At 41.5% G+C, this 20,873-nt stretch overlaps 1 protein-coding gene across 1 annotated transcript in view; it reads right to left on the reverse strand.

Annotated features, from left to right (window-relative positions):
- LOC129332806 (protein broad-minded-like) overlaps positions 1 to 20,873 on the reverse strand; it is a 152,470-nt gene that overhangs the window by 85,635 nt on the left and 45,962 nt on the right. The window contains exons 19-23 of the mRNA XM_054984072.1: positions 18,182 to 18,320; positions 17,540 to 17,627; positions 16,898 to 17,016; positions 14,863 to 14,979; positions 9,376 to 9,464 (exon numbers count right to left, since the gene is read on the reverse strand). Coding sequence (XP_054840047.1) covers positions 9,376 to 9,464; positions 14,863 to 14,979; positions 16,898 to 17,016; positions 17,540 to 17,627; positions 18,182 to 18,320 — 552 coding nt within the window. The remainder of the gene's footprint in view (positions 1 to 9,375; positions 9,465 to 14,862; positions 14,980 to 16,897; positions 17,017 to 17,539; positions 17,628 to 18,181; positions 18,321 to 20,873) is intronic.

The following is a 20,873-nucleotide window of genomic DNA, read 5'->3' on the forward strand; positions in this document are numbered from 1 at the left end:
ACGCCCTGATAGTAGTATTAAGAGGTCAATTAACATCAACATCCACACACTTAAATAAAAGAGAGCCGCTAGAGGGGCATTAATGGATCGAATCAAGATACTTGAAACCCTACAAAAAGCAAGAGGAAGCAAAAAGATATACTGTCAACTTCTTGCTGACTGCAAACTGTTAGATTCTCTGGAAACAAACTGCATACAAAAAAAAATCTTATATACCTGAAACAAAAGCATTGGTTCAACACTCCAAAACAACTTTGTTGTCTATCCTGGAGGACAAAAAACAAACTGATGTCCAGAGTAGTTAAAAGTAATCCAAGATACTAAAGGCCACTGTTACTCAAAGTCTAAAGATATAACTAGGGATGTGCGTTTCGGCATTCAGAATGCCGAAAGAATGCCGAAACAAAAGTGTTTCGGCTTCTTTCGGGGAATGCCGAAACGTTTCGGGGAATGCCGAAACGTTTCGGGTAGCCGAAAGAAAAAAGCCGAAACGTTTCGGGATTCTTTCGGCTTTCTTTCGGCTTTTCAATGGGAAAATGCCTCCGTCTTCCCGGACGTCTGGGGGAGGCATTTTCCCACCGAATAAGCCCAAAATTGGTGGGGACCTTCCTCTAACCCTTCTCTAACAACCACCCAAGTTTCAGACAGATTGGACTTTGGGGGGCCATGTTATGGCCCCCCAAAGCAGGTCCCCCATCCTCCCATAAGAAAGTGAAGGAGCAGCATATTGTTAGCATGCTGCTGCTCATCTTTCTTCATTATTTCCTATGGGGAAAAAATGAAGAGGCAGGCTTCCTTTGCCAGGGGTGGCATTTTGCATGCAAAATGCCCCCTCACCCTCAGGGGCCCTTCTCCCACCCCTCCTCCCACCCCCCACCAAGGCTCAGCCTGCTCCCACTTAGGGGGGCCATTTCATGGCCTCCCCAAGTAGGTGCTCTAATCTCTACCACTGACAGCTGGGGGAGGCTTGTGTTGCCAGGGGTGGCATTTTGCATGCAAAATGCCCCCAAGCCCTCAGGGGCCCTTCTCCCACCCTTCCCCCCACCCCCCACCCAGGCTCAGACTGCGACTTTCCTCTAACCCTTCTCTAACAACCACCCAAGTTTCAGACAGATTGGACTTTGGGGGGCCATGTTATGGCCCCCCAAAGCAGGTCCCCCATCCTCCCATAAGAAAGCGAAGGAGCAGCATATTGTTAGCATGCTGCTGCTCATCTTTCTTCATTATTTCCTATGGGGAAAAAATGAAGAGGCAGGCTTCCTTTGCCAGGGGTGGCATTTTGCATGCAAAATGCCCCCTCACCCTCAGGGGCCCTTCTCCCACCCCTCCTCCCACCCCCCACCAAGGCTCAGCCTGCTCCCACTTGGGGGGGCCATTTCATGGCCTCCCCAAGTAGGTGCTCTAATCTCTACCACTGACAGCTGGGGGAGGCTTGTGTTGATAGCAATGTACTACAAAAAATAATACAACCCACTTCACCGTTTTTGACAGCAATTGTGTTTGTGTGATTCTCTGATGTGAAGTGAGTTGTGTTATTTTTGTGTAGTACACTGCTTTCCTTCTCTGTGGTGCCTTCCTACTGTGTAACCTAAAGCAGTTACAGAAATAAAGTGCTTTTGACAGCATTTTTTGGGGGTGATTCTTTAATGTGAAGTGAGTTGTTATTTTTGTGTAAGATACTGCTTCCATGCCCTTTGGTGTTCCCCCCCTGCTGTGTAGCCTAAAGCTGTTCAAGAAATAAAGTGTTTTTGACAGGAATTGTGCTTTTGTGATTCTCTGATGTTAAGTGAGTTGTGTTATTTTTGTGTAAGATAGTGCTGCCATGCCCTTTGGTGTTCCCCCCTGCTGTGTAACCTAAAGCTGTTCAAGAAATAGTGTTTTTGACAGGAATCGTGTTTTGTGATTCTCTGATGTTAAGTGAGTTTTGTTTTAATTTTTCTGTGTGGGGGACTGCTGGTGTAATGTGTCATAATGCTTTGCCTACTTGTACTTTGGAAGGGAGAAAATAATTTTTTAAAAACTTTATTTTGTGTTGTTCTTGTTTTATTCTTTGTTGTGCAGTTGGTTCCCATCATAGGGAACAATGGGGCTGGCTGGCCAGCCATCTCTGTAGGTGGTGGGGGAATTTGAGGGAGGGTGTCTGTGGTTCAGGTGCTCTTTCACAGGGACCAGCTGGCACTCAGAAGTGTGCCCACCATTGTGGCACCCCTGGGCTGTGCAGAATTGCCCAGGGAAAGAGAGTTTAGAAGTTCCCAGCATAGGGAACAAAGGGAGAGGGCTGGCCTTTGCCAGCCTGTTCCTGGGGTTATGGGTGTGGGGCAGGTGGGGGTGGATTTGGGTCTGTGAGGGGCTAATGTGGGGATTTGGGTCTGTGTGTGGCAGCTGGGGGGGAATTGGGTTTGTGTGGGGCTGTAAGGGGTGGACTTTAGGGGCTGAGAGGACCTACTTGGGGAGGCCATGAAATGCCCCCCCAAGTGGGAGCAGTCTGAGCCTTGGTGGGGGGTGGGAGGAAGGGTGGGAGAAGGGCCCCAGAGGGCTGGGGGGCATTTTGCATGCAAAATGCCACCCCTGGCAAGACAAGCCTCCCCCAGCTGTCAGTGGTAGAGATGAGAGCAGAGCACCTACTTGGGGAGGCCATGAAATGCCCCCCCAAGTGGGAGCAGTCTGAGCCTTGGTGGGGGGTGGGAGGAGGGGTGGGAGAAGGGCCCCAGAGGGTTGGGGGGCATTTTGCATGCAAAATGCCACCCCTGGCAACACAAGCCTCCCCCAGCTGTCAGTGGTAGAGATTAGAGCACCTACTTGGGGAGGCCATGAAATGGCCCCCCCCAAGTGGGATCAGGCTGAGCCTTGGTGGGGGGTGGGAGGAGGGGTGGGAGAAGGGCCCCTGAGGGTAAGGGGGCATTTTGCATGCAAAATGCCACCCCTGGCAAAGGAAGCCTGCCTCTTCATTTTTTCCCCATAGGAAATAATGAAGAAAGATGAGCAGCAGCATGCTAACAATATGCTGCTCCTTCGCTTTCTTATGGGAGGATGGGGGGACCTGCTTTGGGGGGCCATAACATGGCCCCCCAAAGTTCAATCTGTCTGAAACTTGGGTGGTTGTTAGAGAAGGGTTAGAGGAAGGTCCCCACCAATTTTGGGCTTATTCGGTGGGAAAATGCCTCCTCCAGGCGTCCTGGAAGACGGAGGCATTTTCCCACAGAAAAAAGCCGAAAGAATGCCGAAATAATGCCGAAAGAATCCCGAAAGTCGAAAGCCGAAAGAGATTCTTGTTTCGGCTTTCGGCTTTAACGATAGAGAATCTTCTTTCGGCTTTCTACTTTCGGCTATAGCCGAAAATTTTTGGCTTGCACACCCCTAGATATAACTCAAATTTTCAGTGACTTCTACAAGCAGCTGTACTCAACAATGAACCCAAAGCCTCAATCTATCATTGAATATCTACTGCAACGTATGAAAATAAAAAAACTAGAAGAATTTCACTGTTTGCTATTAGAAGAACATATCAATATACAGGAAATTACAGATGCCATAAAATAATAAGGTAGCGAGCCCAGATGGCTATCCCTCGGAGTTTTACAAGAAATATGCCTCTGTTCTCGCTCATCCACTAATGGAAATTTGTAATAACATACTTAAAACAGGAAATCTTCCCCCATCATGGTCCATGGCATCAATAATAGTTATACCCAAACAAGGCAAGAACTTTCTAAATCCAGCTTCATACAGACCTATCTCCATGTTAAACATAGATTATAAAATATTCATCTCCATTATAGCCATACGTATCAATACCTTCATAATAGAATATATTCATCAAGATCAGTCCAGCTTTATCCCAGGGAGAGATCTAACAAAACAATATATATAAAACATTGACCATACTTGAATCGTGTAACTGCAGCAAATCAGAAGCTCTTTTTCTATCACTGGATACTGAAAAAGCATTTGACTCCTTGGAAATCCCATATCTATACACCTTGCTACAACATATGGGCTTTGGAAATAACTTCCTTAGAACCATCAAATCAATCTACTCTAAACCCACAGCACAAATGAAAGTAAATGGGTTAACCTCGGAATCTATACTCTTGGAAAGAGGGACCAGACAAGGCTGTCTTCTCTCACCAATGCTATTTGCACTTGCTTTAGAACCTCTTGTGGAAGCAATCTGAGATAATGATCAGATACAAGGAATGACAATTGCATCAACAATTACAAGTTAAGAATGGTTGTTGTGGGTTTTCCGGGCTGTATTGCCGTGGTCTTGGCAATACAGACCACGGCAAGACCACGGCAATACAGCCCGGAAAACCCACAACAACCATCGTTCTCCGGCCGTGAAAGCCTTCGACAATACAAGTTAAGAATGTTTGCTGACAACATGTTACTATAAATCAAAAATCCAGGAAACTCTCTTTCCCAACTTCAAGAAATGCTCTCAACATCTGGGCCGTCGTCACATGGGCTTTTATTTTGCGCTAAAATGGCACTATTTCCTGGCAAACACCCACCTTATTCCAACACTGTAGCTATTTTCTCTCTTCTGCTTTGTGCTTGATAGTCGCGCTATTTTGTGCCTCAGTGTGAATGCCTCACATCGATGCATTTCGCCTCGCAACGTCCTATGCCCTCCCTTCAATCCCAGAATCCATTTCTTCCTGCAACTCCCCTTTTTTTAATTTTATTATGTCCTTATAACACCATAACGACATAACACAATGCAAACTTTCTGCTGAAGTAAAAATGACTCAATCGCCATGGCAGAGTCGTCAGCGATGGGGATCACGTCAGACAGGGAGTTTTCTGCGGGCAAAGGGCTATTTATATAATTTCAAAGTTGGAAAAACAAAAGGGTTGTCATGTTTTGCTCTAACGGAATGTTTATATGCTGTTATTCCGTTATAGCGGAATTAAACGCCAGAATAATAAAAAAGGGGGGGGGAGCTGCTTCTGCGCGGTTAGAGAGAACAGAACAGAGTGCTTCGGTGTGGACAGCTGGTGGCGCGAAGAGCCGTTAGGTGACCCAAAGAAACGTTACTGTGCTGATAACAGGTAGGACGCTATATGCTGTAAATTTAACGGAAGAGATGCCTGTGTGACGACGGCCCTGGACATATATCAGGACTAAAAGTTAATCAAACTAAATCTGGATTACTTCCTATTAATCTATCACCTGAAACAGCAAAATTAACTCATCAACAATTTAACTTTCAATGGACTGACAATAATCTACTTTACCTAATAATCTACTTTACCTTCTATCTTAAACAACCTGATTAAGGTCAATCATATTACAAAATTCAAGGAAATAAAGTAAGATTTATTCAAATGCAATCCACAACAACTATCTTGGTATGAGCATTATTATCTCATCAAGTCCTTTGTAGTTCCAAAATTAATCTTTCTGTTTCAAACTTTACCCATTGAGTTATCTGCAACCTTACTGAAAAATTGGCAGACCACTCTCGATGATTTCCTATAGCAACATAAACATCCACAGATTGCATTTTCCACTCTGAAGCTAAAAAAGACGCATGGAGGCATCAACTATCCAGATGCCGATATTTATACCAAATCAATAAAAATAGCAAACATAATGCTGATGCTGTAAATGGGTGATAGTCTGGATTGGATCAATACGGCCACTCCATCAACCTCTATCCATAAAAGAGCTGATCTGGAGTAAAGCGAATTTGTGTCCCCTGATGATCAATCAAAATACCATCCTGGCATCCACTCTTAAAGCGTGGGATATTCATAGAAGCGAATTAGTGCCGGAAATATACTGATTTTCCACATTCACAGCTCAAGTTTCGTTTCCACCCAGTCAGGATCCAGCCTCTAGAGAACTCTGGAATAATCAGAATGTCATGCGGTTGATAGATATTGTTACTGATAAAGGGCATCTTGAAAAATAAGAACTAGAAAAGAAAATACAAAAAAAAGATCCCATGGTACTCTTATCTACATCTCAAACACATGACCACACAGATTAAAACAACTGATATGGCCAAATCTAAATCAGAATTTGGGCAAATCTTAGATAATCCAATGCCAGTTCATAAAGGCTTAATTTCAAAAATTTACAATGTAATTCTCCTTACCTGTAACAATAAAGTTCCAACATACCAAGTTAAATGGCAGCAGGAGTGCACAAATCTGAACTTAAATGATCAATGGAAGTCTATATGGACCTTAAATCTTCTCAATTTGCCTGTGGTTAACACCAAGCTACAAACTTACAAAATAACACATCATTGGTACTGCACACCTAAGCAATTGTCCACAATATCTTCAGCAACAACATCTCCTCTATGATGGAAAGGACATGGAGAAAGGGGCACCTATGCCCACTGCTGGTGGGAGTGCAAATACATTGAAAAATTCTGGAAAGAAATCTTGGAACAAGTAACCCACCTAACTGGCTACATGCTCACAGTAAGCCCTAAAATAATCTTTCTGGCCCAATGGCAGAACTCAACTATACCACATATCAGGCACGATCTCATAAGGATCTTCTTGGTGGCAGAAAAAACTGCAATAGCTTTGAAGTAAAAATCACAGAAACCTCCTACACTACAAAATTGGTACTCTAAGTTATGGGATCATTACATTATAGGGAAAATCACAGATGGTCTCCCTCAAGCTGAAATATATCCCAGAACAACGAATGTTACAGAAAAATGGCTCCCCTTCATTGAACATATAGCCAAGAATGACATACAACCAAAAATCCAGTGTACCAAACTATAATGTTATGAAAATTTCAAATCTATGAACACTCATGGCTATTCATTCTTAGTCAGACCTCGCACAACAACAAATGACACGCACAAACAACTTATTCAATAGTTTGGTTCATCACAATACATCTTATCCTCCTGAACAATCGACAACAAAATAAAGCTCTCAATCTCGTGTGACATCGAAAGAATCTACACAGATAACCTGAGTTACTGACTCAATGAGACATAACAGCATAGGAATGTCAATACTGTACCTTGCAGCGACTGCTTTTATTGTTATCTTTAATATTATTGTTGTTTATTTTTAATGTTAATGTTAAGTAGTTGAAATCAATTTTAATAAATGTTTTAAAATTTTAAAAAAGATTATTTAGCTCTAAAAGACCATAAGGGGGCACTTCACCTCTACTGTGCATGCACAAGAGTTTCCCGCCGAATGCAAATAGCACCCTCATTGTGTGCCTGCATGTAGACCTAGAGGAACAACAGTTACAGGTAAGCGCAACACTGTTTTTGTCATCGGTCTTCAGTGCAGTCCCACATTGGGAGTTTAGCAAGCTACTCACCAATGGAGGACGGTGTAAGTGGGTCAACCGACCAGGATATAGGACAGCTGTTCCCACTGCTGATACTTTTTTGGTATTTGTGTTGACAGTGTAGTGCTTTATTACGTTATATCAGCTGCAGACCACATATAAGGGTGTTTCACAAGTGTGTAGTATCCAGGTTGTAGAAGTCTTCTCCCGAGTAATATACGTTACGGGGTTCACCGGCATGCAAGAAGTCCAGTCCCGTTTCGCCCCAAAGGGTTCTTCATAGGCAGATTATAGAAAGCGTAACAATCAATCTCATTCCACCATTGTTAACTTCTTCCGCTAGATCGTCCAGAAGAAGTTACAATGATGGAATGAGATTGATTGTTACGCTTTCTATAATCTGCCTATGAAGAACCCTTTGGGGCGAAACGGGACTGGACTTCTTGCATGCTGGCGAACCCTGTAACGTATATTACTCGGGAGAAGACTTCTACAACCTGGATACTACACACTTGTGAAATACCCTGGTTCTATTTTGGACTAGTAGGTCTTACTTCCAAGCACTTTAGTCTATGTATTATCTGAAGGAATTTTGTGACTATATACCACCGGTGATGTCTAAAGGAATTGTGTGACTTGGTACTACCGTTGATATATGACATAGGATGATTTATATGATGGAATCATTTATTTGCACTGAGCACTTTAGCACCTTAAATATATGCATTTGTGATCATTGTTGTTATTGTTTTTCCTAAGGGCTCTCTGTACTTTCTGCTCGTTTGATGCCCTTAGGACAGCTCTTCTCTTACTTTTGCACATAGGCAAAATCAACAGCAGCCTGTACATGGGCTTTCTCTGTGGTGACCCCTACACTATGGAACAGCCTGCCTGAGGAGGTCAGGAGAGCCCCCACTCTCCTGGCTTTCTGCAAATGATGCAAAACTGAATTATTCAAAAAGGCTTTTTACTCAGATAGGAGGACTGTATTGTAGGGAGGGCATCTCAGATGCTTCGCTAATGTGTTAGGGACCTTAGACTTCACCGCTATGTTGCCTTACATATTATCTATTGCTTTAAATATGTACTCCTATATACTACCTGTGCTTCATGTTGTCTAATGTCAGTCCTAGAATTGATTATGTTCTGTTTCAACATTTCTTCAACTCTGTACTGGATCCTTACTAATGCTATGTCTTTGTAAACTTGTATTTATTTACCCTATAACACTGTTTATGGAAATGTCCTTGATGCTGTATGGAAATGTCCTTGATACTGTACAAATCTCTTGCTATGTAATCCACCTTGAGTCTCAGTGAGAAAGGCAGACTATAAATGACATACATACATACATACATACATACATACATACATACATACATACATACATACATACATACATCTCCTGCTCCGTTAGCAGTTCCTGGCTGACTGTGAATTAGCCATATTACCTCACTAGAGTCCCAGCACATTCCATTATTAGTCACCTGAGCCACCACACAAAGGGTCTCAGCCAACGGCATTAAAGGTACTCCAAGATGGTCCTGACACCTCCCAAATCCCATCATTTCCACTAATCAGGAAGAAGGTTATAAAAAGGGCTCCCTAAGGCACTCCACTTTGAGTTGATTTCCATGCCCAGACCTCTGCAACAAGAATCCATTCTACCCCTGGGCACCTGGTCTCGGGAGGGCTCTGTTTCCCTGAAAGCCTGCACGGCCATTCCGTGAACACACTAAGCTAGATCAATCAATTTTCAGCTGCGTATGTTCAGAACTCAGAACATGAATGTGCACTGCACCCCTTTCCAAAAAATACTGCAATCTATAAACAACTTGTAATAGAAATTAGGAAAGGGAAGAAAAAGCATTCCATGTTGAGAATTCTGTCTTTAGAACTAAAGTGAGTTGGCTACAAAAAGAGATGCCTAAGAGAAGGACTGAAGAACACTGTCTGGCTGCACAACATGATTTCACTTTATTATGCTGTGCTTAATCTATATATTTAATTTGAATAAGGTGATGAGAGTTGGTGAACAACAGCAGGTATCAGACAAGTGAGACGTGTATTGTACCATAAATCAATCTTACCTCAGTCCAAACATATGTGACTGCTCATAATTGAATAATGAATTAACTTTAGCATCTGTATCCACAATTATAAGTCTATCGATGATATCCTGGAAAAATAAGTCAATATTTTCCATGTTAATGTATTTTATTAATTTGTTACCAATACTTTGAATATTTCTTCTATTTATATACTAACTTTATATGAAAATATTCAAAGCAGTTCATTACAAAAATTACAAATTAGAGGCTAAATGGCACTAAACAAAATAAAACTTATTTATTTTACAGCAACAGTCATAAAATCTCGGTTAAAACCAGGTTAAGAGACAACAGTTAAAACTATGAAATATACCAACAGAATTAAAGAATTAAAGAATTAAATTAAAACTAATAAGAACACTGAGAGAAATACTAAAAACTGGCATCTACAGTGCAATCCTAAGCAGCAGGGTGGAAATCGCATAGGGAGAGAACTAAGCCTTGCATGGGCGTAAAGGGCACTTACGCCAACATTCCACCGGTGCCTACCCAAGGCGCAGTACTGCAGATGGGTCTCCAGCGGCGGGCATGTTGGCGGCTGGGCAGAGGCACAAGTCCCCACACCAGCGCAGAAGGGGCAGGGCACAAGTCAGTCCGCTTCCAAAGCCACTACAGCCCTGGGAACGCCCTCCAGCAGCAGAAAGTTACACCAGGAAAAAAAGAGGCACAGCCCATAGGCGCCCATTGAACGGGAAACACGAGCCCCTTTCTTGCTACACAGCCCTACCCCTGCAGTCCGAAGGAGCATAGTATGGGAACTACCACAGGGACCAATCCGTGTGCGCTTCCGGGGTGGGCAAGCCCCCCTCCCCACACCCAATCACTTGCTCACGCACCCTACAAAACGTCCAGCTGCACTGCTCATGACCTCAGGTAAGTGAGCACACGGCTGAAAGCTCTGCCCGTCGGCCTTCTGCCATGGGTACTTTGAACACAAAGTGGGAGAAAGGGTACTTATGGTGGTGGGCACTGAGTGCACTGAGGGGACTTAGTGAGAAAACTGGGAGAACTTTGCACTCGTTCAAGGAAAGAAGGGCAAAGTCCAGAATGTCTGGCTGACAAGAACCACTCAAGTTTCCTTACAGGTTATCTGACTCTGAAGTTCCATCTCAAGAAGGAGTGAGGTAGCATTTGCAGGTAAGAAGGAGAGATGGGGTGGGGTGGCTCGCTGATTTTTGCTGGTAGCCCCATCACCTAAATTTGCCTGACCGTTAGCCTTTTCAGGTGAGGCTTGGTGGGAGAGAGGACAGTGGCGGCAGCTCCTGCCTCCCCGAGAGGCAGTTGCCCAGAAGACTACTCTTGACCAGGTGTTTGTAACTACCTGTTAACCTCCTCTCTTAAAGGTAAAATCACCCCAAAGCAGAGCGCATCCTCGCCAGAGGGTCTTGCATCAGCTGGTCGCTGCCGCTGCCACTCTCTACTATGTGCATCTTCTCAGATGTTGGAGTGTGGGCTTTGCCTCGACCATGGACCGAGGCAAAGCCCATATGTGTGTCTTTCTCTTGCAGGCACGTTGTGACCCATCTGGGAGACGACCGAGCATGTCTGCTAATTTCCCCCCCACCCTCAGTAATCCTCTGCGAGTGTCATTCAGATCCAGCCCAGGAAGCAATAGCACAAGGCAGTCTGCATTTCAGCCTTGGCCCTGGGAGCGTAGAACGAGGGCTGTGCAAAATGCCTTGGCTCCCTTTCCAGCCTAGAAACTATGGCACTTTTTCCATTTTAATAAAACAAGTTGAAAAACAACTTCTGTGTTTATATGCCTGACTGACATTGCCATTAGCCCCTCTCTCAACTCCCTGTCACACATGTCCTCTTACACATCCCCGCAAATGTATCAAGTGGCAACCCATCCAGCCTCCCTGCCCCCTTCCTCTCCTCAATGTAACTTCAGGCAGTGGGGTGGGGATTGAACTGTGGCCCATGAATGTCTGTGGAGGGGGGGGGGCTGAGGACTTTCATTCTCTGATAATCTGAGCTCCTGGCATCTGATAAGCCAGGAAGATGGTAGCTGTACATGGGAAGTTGCTGCCAGGGAGTGGGAGAAGTGTTTGCAGAAGCAGGGATGGACTTGGGCAATCTGGCATGTCAGTCCACGCTGGGGAAGGGCATCTCCCTAGTACTGGGGCATGGCTGTCGAGGTTCAACCCACATTCTCGCATTGTAGAGATGCAGTGATGGGTTCAAACAGCGCCACAGCAAGTTTGTGGCTGCTTTTCATGCGCCTCGCTTCCAAACGGCCTCCTGGCCTCCCACGTGGTTCCCAATGGGCATTCCTGTCACTTATTGAAGACCCTACCTCCCCCCCACCTGCTTCTCCAGAACCTAGGGACTACTTAGGTTGCCAGTCTCCAGGTGGTAGCTGGAGATCTCCCAGAATTACAACTCATCTCCAGACAACAGAGATCAGTACCCTTCTATCTGGCCCTACATTTCAGGGAGGGGGAACCTTTCTTGTGGTGGTGGTGGCGGCAGCGTGGATTTGCAGGCGCACCAAGCTGCAGCCTGGCCCTCATCGAAAATGGGAGCTGTACAGGCGAGAGGGTGGGTGTTCCATCTGGACCTTCACTGTTACCTCTGCCCCCTCCCTGGCAGGGATGCCTGCTCTCTGAAGGGGGGCCTATTGGTGGCAGCGGGGATTGCGGACTCCCCATTGGCTGTGCTGCTGCTTGCCCCTTTAGATATCGGGGAGGGGTGTGTCCATTGGCTGGTGTGAGCAGGGTTGACAGGGGAACAGCGGGCACTCCTGACAGTGGCCGCACCTCGCCTTGTTGCGCTCGGATGCTGGCGGGACTCTCCTGCAAAAGTCCATAGGGAGCTGTGGAACAGCGCCCCATTTACGTTGGCGCATGAGCAACAATGCTGCCTCGGGGCATAGAATTAAGCTGCAAAAGTATGGCAGAAACATACAATATTTGTAGAAATGTTTAGCATCAATACTCAATGACGCTCATTAAAGTAGTGTTTTAAAAAGTTTATGGCATACCAGACCAGAAAGTAGTAAAGATATAGATATAGTTATTCAATTTCCTTGCAAATAGCTATTAAAGTGACAATAAGTAATACAGTAAGTGGTTGTTATGTTTTAAAAAAGGATTTTCATTAAACAGTCATCTATTCTGATCTAAAGCTATTTGTTCTATGTATACAAAAATCATAAAACCCTAAAAATAGTAATGATCAGATAATTTATGTATTTAATACCCAATACATTCATTTTTAAATCTATGTTTACATTGGAAAAACCAATACAATGAATCAATTCTCAATAAAGGCATTCTCTCCTTAATTAAATGGTTACTTATTTCCTGAAATGAGGATTTATGCAGCTTCAGTAATATGGGAGCACCAAGGATTTGCAAAAAATGTAAGTTTGCCAACAAATTAAAACTCTTTAGAGTTGGACTTGCATCCAAATACTTTGACACCACGAAATGGCTCATAATCAGAAGTCTGCAACTGTGGCAGCTCTGCCCAGCAACAGGCTGGATTGCAGCCCTCAGCAAGGATAGCCCCCTACCCCACACCTTACAGAGCGGGGAGAAAAGTGAACAGGTAGAATTAGACTGAGAACTGACATCCTTGGAGTTTAGCCTACCCTCAAGTGTTTGCATTTTAAACTTTCTTTCTAGAAGCAAATTCATTTGCCAAGACAGGACTCACTCCCTGCAAGAACCGTATCAACCATGCGAAAGTCGTAAGTGTTTGTGCAGTTCACCGAGCTTAAAAAATACTTATACCTTGTGGGTCTCTCGTCTTTTCTTTTTTTTTTCTTTTTTTAAATGTGTCTCTTAGGATTTGTTAGAGCAGTTTCTTATGCTAGCTTTTTATTAGTGTATGCACCATAAAGACAGGCATTATAGAACACAGATCACGAATCCACAATAAAAATATGGAAGCACCTTTGGAAGAACATTTTACAAAAAAGGGACACTCTGTTGATGATTTGCAGTTCTTTATACTTAGCAAATACGTATCGCATGCATACAATCGTTTTGATGTTCAAAAAATGTAGTTCTGCCAAGAGGTGGCTTGGATGTATAGGTTAAAAACATAAATGCCTTATGGACTCAATACAAATATGGATTTGTCATGTTATATATAGAAGCTGCTTCTATAAGACCGTTTTGTAATGTACTCAGGGCTTTTTTTCAGCAGGAACGCAGTGGAACGGAGTTCCGGAACCTCTTGAAAATGGTCACATGGCTGGTGGCCCCACCCCTGATCTCCAGAGGGGAGTTGAGATTGGCGCGGAGGGCAATCTAAACTCCCCTCTGTCCGGAGATCAGGGGGCGGGGCCACCAGCCATGTGATCATTTTCTCCGAGGGCAACCCATTGAGTTCCACCACCTCTTTTCCCAGAAAAAAAGCCCTGTATGTACTTATATTGCAACTGTGATAGATTGTATTTTGAAATAATGGCATATTGTAATTTTAAGGATATTATTTAAAACATATGGACAATTTGAGGTGCTGATACATATTTTAGTAGTTTGATAATAACCTCAATTATAATTGTGATTTGTACATTTAAGGATGTGGTAGTTTCGCATCACTGCTCTACTGCCTCTGCTGCCACCACCGCTGGTGTGACTCATTGCACAGGAAGCGGCCGAGCAGTGCCACCACCATGCCCCTGCTAGCCTGCCTCCGTGGTCCAGACCGATAGGATTGTGTTGTTACAGTCTTATCATAAACATGGTGCCAACTTAACATTATGGCAACTGGGTTACATTACACTCTAAAACATTTCAACCAAAAAAAGGAACCATAGAACAAACCACAGAAAGATCAAGCCTAAGATTCATGGCACAATGATTTCAGGAACCTACAAGGTCTTTAAAAAAATAACAGCTACAAAAATATCTGATAGATCACAAAGCCGCCTTAAGCATGCAAACAGAACTTCTGCTTGATAAAAATAGACAAAAGAGATGGATTTACTCTGGATTTCAAATGCCAAAAGTGCAAGCTATTTTCACCAAATGACAGATTTTTACTGATTATATTATCTTCAGAGATGGCATAACCAAAACACACAGGTAATTATCATACCCTGAATCTCACCTGGAGGCGAACAGTTTAAAATCCCAATAAAATAAAAAGGAGAGTTAGTTTGGCTTCGGTTATCACAAAAATAATTTGTAATTTTATATTTACAATTGAATACATACATAATCATTTCTATTGCTTATACTTGAAAGAAAAGATTTGTAAGAACACATTAGAAAGCAGCATCTGTATTTTATTTCAATATTATATATTTTTTTATGATGGAGGAAAAAATAATCACACCAAATACAATGTGTATATACTGCCCTCATGCTGCAAGCAATAAAAATGCTGAAAATGTATTCAAAATCTATCAGACTAAGATGAAAAAATCAAACTAGTGTGTCGCAAACTATTTATTGCAAAATCATCATTGTACAGAACCAAGGATGAGAAGAAAAAATACATACTTACTATAAAACTTGTGGGAACTTCACGAAGAGAATACTCTGGTTTGTTAGGAACCACTTGGTGGCCTATCAGCTCATAAGCAGCAGGGTAGGATAATAAGTTAATCAGAGCTAAAAAAGACTAAAGCAAGAAGCAGATGATGTAACAACCAAAATGTTTATTGGCACTTAGTTGAAAAAACTAAGGTACAATGAGATGTCGTATCATCACTTTGCTCTTCAAGAATATGTCAACTGCAGCTCACAAGACATCTGCTCTTAATTGGACCAATATGAGTTGCTGAGGTCATTTTCAATTTTGAGTTATATGGAACAGAAAGACGGTTACAAATCTCTGGCAGACCAAAGCAATAAAAATAATTTGTAGCATGCTTAAAGCAGAAAGAAAATCTGGCACAAACATCTGTGATGAAAACAGATTACGATTTATTCAGTGAAATCCTAAACAGAGGTACTCCAGTCTAAGCCCACTGAAATCAATGGGCATAGACTGGCCTAGCGCTGCTTAGGATTGCTCTGGACCAATGTGGCTACCTACCACCTCTTTTAACTTAATGAAATCTGCCAAACTTTGGTTATCAGAAGGCAGAAATCTGAGAATGACTGACCAAGCAAGACAGTAGTCAATTTGACTGATAGACGGTAAACGAGAGAGGAGAATGACATCAGAAGTTACTGCCTTTAGCACCTGTCATGATTAATGTTTCCCTTCCTTTAAATCTACAAAGTAGTGATATGCAATGCAGAAGACCAAGAACCAGACCATCATTCAAGTAGGGACTTTTTGAGTCACAGTATGATACTGATGACAACTGATAAAGCTTAGCCCTTGTTTACACAAACAGCAGCCACAACCAGACACATAGCTATGTCACCCACCACTTGCCTTCTAACTTCTCCCCTTTTGAATAATCAGGTCTCTGCACTAGGACAAGCAATGCTATTCACAGCATAGCCTGCTCACAGAATAAATAATTTAAACTCTGTATGTACCTGTCTTTCAACCTGAAGAATGAACTTCTTAAAAAATTCTTATGCCCAATGTATAACCCACTTCAATAAAAATTAATGAACATTACTGCTATAATCACATAAAGAGGAAAAAAGATTTATAATAAAATGCAGGCAAGAAATTGATCCTTCACAAAGCAATGGTAATTTCTGATATACAACATGAGCAGCCCCTTTGCCGTTTCTTTTCAAAATATGCTTATTTAATTTCCTCCCCCAAAAAGTTTTATTTGCTGAGATGATGATTATTTGTGAGTAACTTGGACTGTGAAATTTATTTTGGTACAATTTTATTCTGAATAATTGTCTTTATTATAGTTGTTAGTAATTGTATTAGTTGTTATATGACCCCTGGCTGAGATGATAAAACTTACTGACAGAAACAGTCATTGAAGTTGAAAACACTCTGATGTGATTACACACATCTTCTAGAACTGATTCAAACATTTTGCATCTTTTTTGTTAAATCCATACAATTTAGCACCGGTTTTTCATTTGATTTAGAGTCAGGCTTACTTGGAAAAAATTTTACCTCGGAAAAACTCTATTATGACTCAAAGCGAATCGGTACCTTATACAATTACCTAATAGTTTTACTAACAATCAGCTAAATTCAAACACATTTAAAATGACAAACTACACACAACTCAAAGAAATAATGATCAAATAACATGCTTCATTTAACTATCATGGGTTGGATTCTATGAACCCTGAAGAGAAGAAACCTATGCTAGACATTACTCCCAGGATCCTTTTTTCACATAATGCACTCTGCAAAATGCAGTTCCTGAGAATTTCTCTTGAGAACATAGTTTGGTTTGAGTTGAGAAAATCTGTCCATGAATAGAGTAAGAGTTTTGCAAGAGAAGGTGATTTCTGCCAATCCCATCATGTTGCTTCAGTTCCCTGCCCCACAATCCACTTTGTTTCCCCTTTCTGTGAGAGCTCTTTTCCTTTTCAATTGCAGAATAGAACCCAGGAGGAGTCACGCGGTTGTGCAACAAAAACTGCATGGCATCATCTCTTACCTTCTGACAACTTCGGTCAATGGGATCGACTGGTGTTGATCTGGGATGAGTAACTCTGACATCATCTCTTCCACATTCTAGAACAGTCCACAACTCAATAACAAGCGCTTTTATAAATCCTATGGGGATGACAATTCATTTTACTCACAAAGACTGTACCATACTCTCAAAAATACACAGCAACACCTGCAGCATGACATATTGTACATATACATATACGTACAATATGTATATATAAATATTTATTGCATATTAGTGTATATTTATGATTGCATGTTTTAAAATTTTGATTGTTTTATATTGTATAAATTAAAATTTTAATGTGTTTTTAACTTGTTGTAATCCACCCTGAGCCTTTTGTAGGGAGGGCGGAATAGAAATACAAAGTAAATAAATAAATAAAATACTGGACAGAAGTTACATTTTCACTAAATGCATTTAGACATCACACCCACACAAACTGAGAAATTGCTCTGAATGCTAACTGTATATGCTGCACACACACAAAGATTAGCACGGGACCAAAGAAAGAAACAAACAAGCATAAAATGATGTGTAGAAGGAGACATCTAGTACTGACAGATTATTACTACGTTTTGTTTTGATCACTTATAATAAGACAAACTGCAAAAGAAAAATTACCAGAACTCTGTAGAGCTATAGCTCCTGATGCGGTTGCTGCCACTTGAGAAATGATTACTCCATAGCCAAACTTTTCACATCCATTGACCTGACAAAAATTAATAAAACCCACATTAAGTTTAAAGGTCACAAACACGACTGCTGCAGTAGAAACACAGTTTACAAAAGGAGATAAACCTAGTGGTCTTTATATACACCTTAATTTGTTAACAAAAACAAACTATGCAATCTACTGTATCATTAGATCCTAACATTCTGATTTTATTAGCAGGTTACAGCATAAGCAATAAAGACTGTTCAGGCAAAACAAATAGGAAAACTGATGGTTGTTGTGGGTTTTCCGGGCTGTATTGCCGTGGTCTTGGCATTGTAGTTCCTGACGTTTCGCCAGCAGCTGTGGCTGGCATCTTCAGAGGTGTAGCACCAAAAGACTGTCTTTTGGTGCTACACCTCTGAAGATACCAGACACAGCTGCTGGCGAAACATCAAGAACTACAATGCCAAGACCACGGCAATACAGCCCGGAAAACCCACAACAACCATCATTCTCCGGCCGTGAAAGCCTTCGACAATACAAATAGGAAAACTGCCAACATTTCAGGAAATTATACTCTAATTGTTCTTTAAAATGGTTATATCTACCTGGAGGTTTTTTGTAAGTCTGCTGAACATGAAGGTCACACACTCATTGATTGCTCCTGTGGTCTGTAGCAGCAAAAGCCCTTTCGGCGTGGCAGCAAAATTTAGCAAGTCCTCTAACAAAGTATCTTCCAATACAGCACTGAAAAATATACCCATAAAAATCCAAGTAAATGAACACTCCTACCCAACAAAACTAACTCTTCTTCCTTTACCAAATGAATTGATAAAAGCTGTTACTTTTTTCACAAATGGCTCTTTGTAATACAATGGTGCTTTACCAGTATATGATCTGTGTTATGTAAATGGTTCATATTCAGTATTGCCTACACCACCCAATCTACCATCTGTCTGCAATTCATTCATTTAGAAAAGCATCTGTATGCTCTACCTTACACTGGAGCTGTTTCTCTAGAAGGTCTACAGTTTTTTTCCTGAATCTATCATGACAGGTTGTAAACTCTGCTAGGCACAAACACAGAGGTCACAGAATACCCCAAGGTTTCAAAATGACACAGAGAAGCAGAAACTGACTCTTCAAAACATTTGCTCTCCCACATATAAGAAAAGTTAAAACAGCAGAGTTAGGTTCTTGATTAAATGCCTACAGAATATAAAAATTGGGAAGGAAGTCTGTAAAGCACATAGGTAACTTCAGTCATGCAACAAAATCTAATTGTCAGGTATAGGCAAATTTTGCTAAGGAAGGCAATGTATGCACCATTTATATACACATAAATTAGTTTATTATAAGCAATAGGAAAAGCCCTAGCTGTACGCAAGAATTCAGTCCCTGGATCACGCCCTTTGATTAGATTTATGTTTATCATACCTATAGCTTGATGATGCCCAATTTTATTCAGAAATCATCCCTAGTAATTCAAGGGAATTTACTTATAACTTAACATAGCTTTAGATGCAATGGGGACATAACACTGGCTCCTTTTAACAGTGACTCTTATAAACCAAGATCTACAGCTCAGGATCCAACCTTGGGAACACATAATCTGTCTCCCCAACCAGCCTTCCCCTTCCTTTGTAGGCATTAATCATTGTTTAAATGTCAAATCTGTTCTAACATTAATGTAATTGATACTAAACCAGGTTCTCTGCCAATCACAATCTGCAAATCTACATATGATGAAGATAAGAACTCTTGAGTAGATGTTTTCAGTGCAATCCTATGCAGAGTTAACGCCAGTCTAGGCCCACTGATCTCAATGGTCTTAGACTGGATTAACCCTACATAGAATTGAACTGTTTATTTTCAGGTCTTATGTTTTGTTGGCTTTTAACTGATGCTGGATTTTATGGAAATTTTGTATTTTTACAGTGAATTATATTATATTATATTATATTATATTATATTATATTATATTATATTATATTATATTATATTATATTATATTATATTATATTATTGATGTTTTACCTGTGAGCCACTTAGACTGCTTAGTCGTAGAAATGCATCATAGATCCTAACAATGAGCATAGTAAAACTATTGAGATAAGTAAGTGGGCGGCAAATTCAATTCTATTCTATTTTTTAAAAGAAATAGAACAAATATATTATTATCATTGCAGAATGAATCATATAGTATTAGATTCAGTCTGTGAAGCCAGTAAAGTCTACTGGTCAGTTGTGAAGAGACATAGGTCTACTATGATAATTTATGACCCACTGCTACCATTCAATGCTGTCAAAGAAACTGTTCCGCACATTCCATTGAATCCCATTCTTTATAAGAAGCTGGCTTCAAAACACCTGTTGTGGAGAGGATGCTCACATTTTTGCAAATTGAAAGTTTTTATTTCAGCTGTTAATGTGCCACAACTGACTCATATTAGTATTTAGCAGGCATGAAAACTGGTAAAAAGTTACATGCTCTAGCAATCTGTGTAGACATCTAAACGGTTGGTATAAAATATAATTCTCCATTATGTTTTAATGAAAGCACTCAAAATATACTTGTATAGGTCACAATTTATTAAACTTTCAGTGCAGTCCTAAATGGAGTTGCACTATTCTAAGAGTGAAATCCTAAGCAGAGTTACTCCAGCCTAAGTCCATTGGTTTCAATGGGCTTATACGGAAGTAATTAAGCATAGGATTGCACTGTTTCACTGGGATCCCCAGTACTGACAGCAAGACTGTCTCGTCTCCTGCCTTCTGGTGCAGCCCACTGAGACGGGCTCCTGGAGTTCTGCTCCCTGGGATCAAGGGACTTTTTCACAAATAGCATCGTGGCAAAGCAACGGTAGGAAAAAAATCAGCAAAAATAATGCTCTAGTACAGCACTGCAAGGAAGACTCTCTTACCATAAATTATCAAAAAACAAAAATAATGGCCTTCGGTAAGAAACAGGAGTCTAGAACCTGGACCATTGATGGCCACTTGACTGAACAGGTACAGACCTTCAAATATCTTGGTACAGTATTTCATGCCTCTCGTTCAAAAACATAGCATCCTGCCCACACAGCAGATATTGAGCAAAAGTCAGCTCACAAGAGACTAAGATTTCTCCGAATAAAGGGTGGACATTACATCCCTGCTGCCCTAAAACTCTTTACAGCCAAAACTTTGACCCGACTCCTATATGGAACCATGATAGGGGAAACATCGTCTCCTTTTGCCCCCCTTGAGCATGTCCAATCAAAGTTCCTAAGAGCAGCTTTGCAAGTCCCCAGTTGCGTA

The sequence above is a fragment of the Eublepharis macularius genome, chromosome 1 (assembly GCF_028583425.1).
Source record: "Eublepharis macularius isolate TG4126 chromosome 1, MPM_Emac_v1.0, whole genome shotgun sequence".
NCBI lineage: Eukaryota > Metazoa > Chordata > Lepidosauria > Squamata > Eublepharidae > Eublepharis > Eublepharis macularius.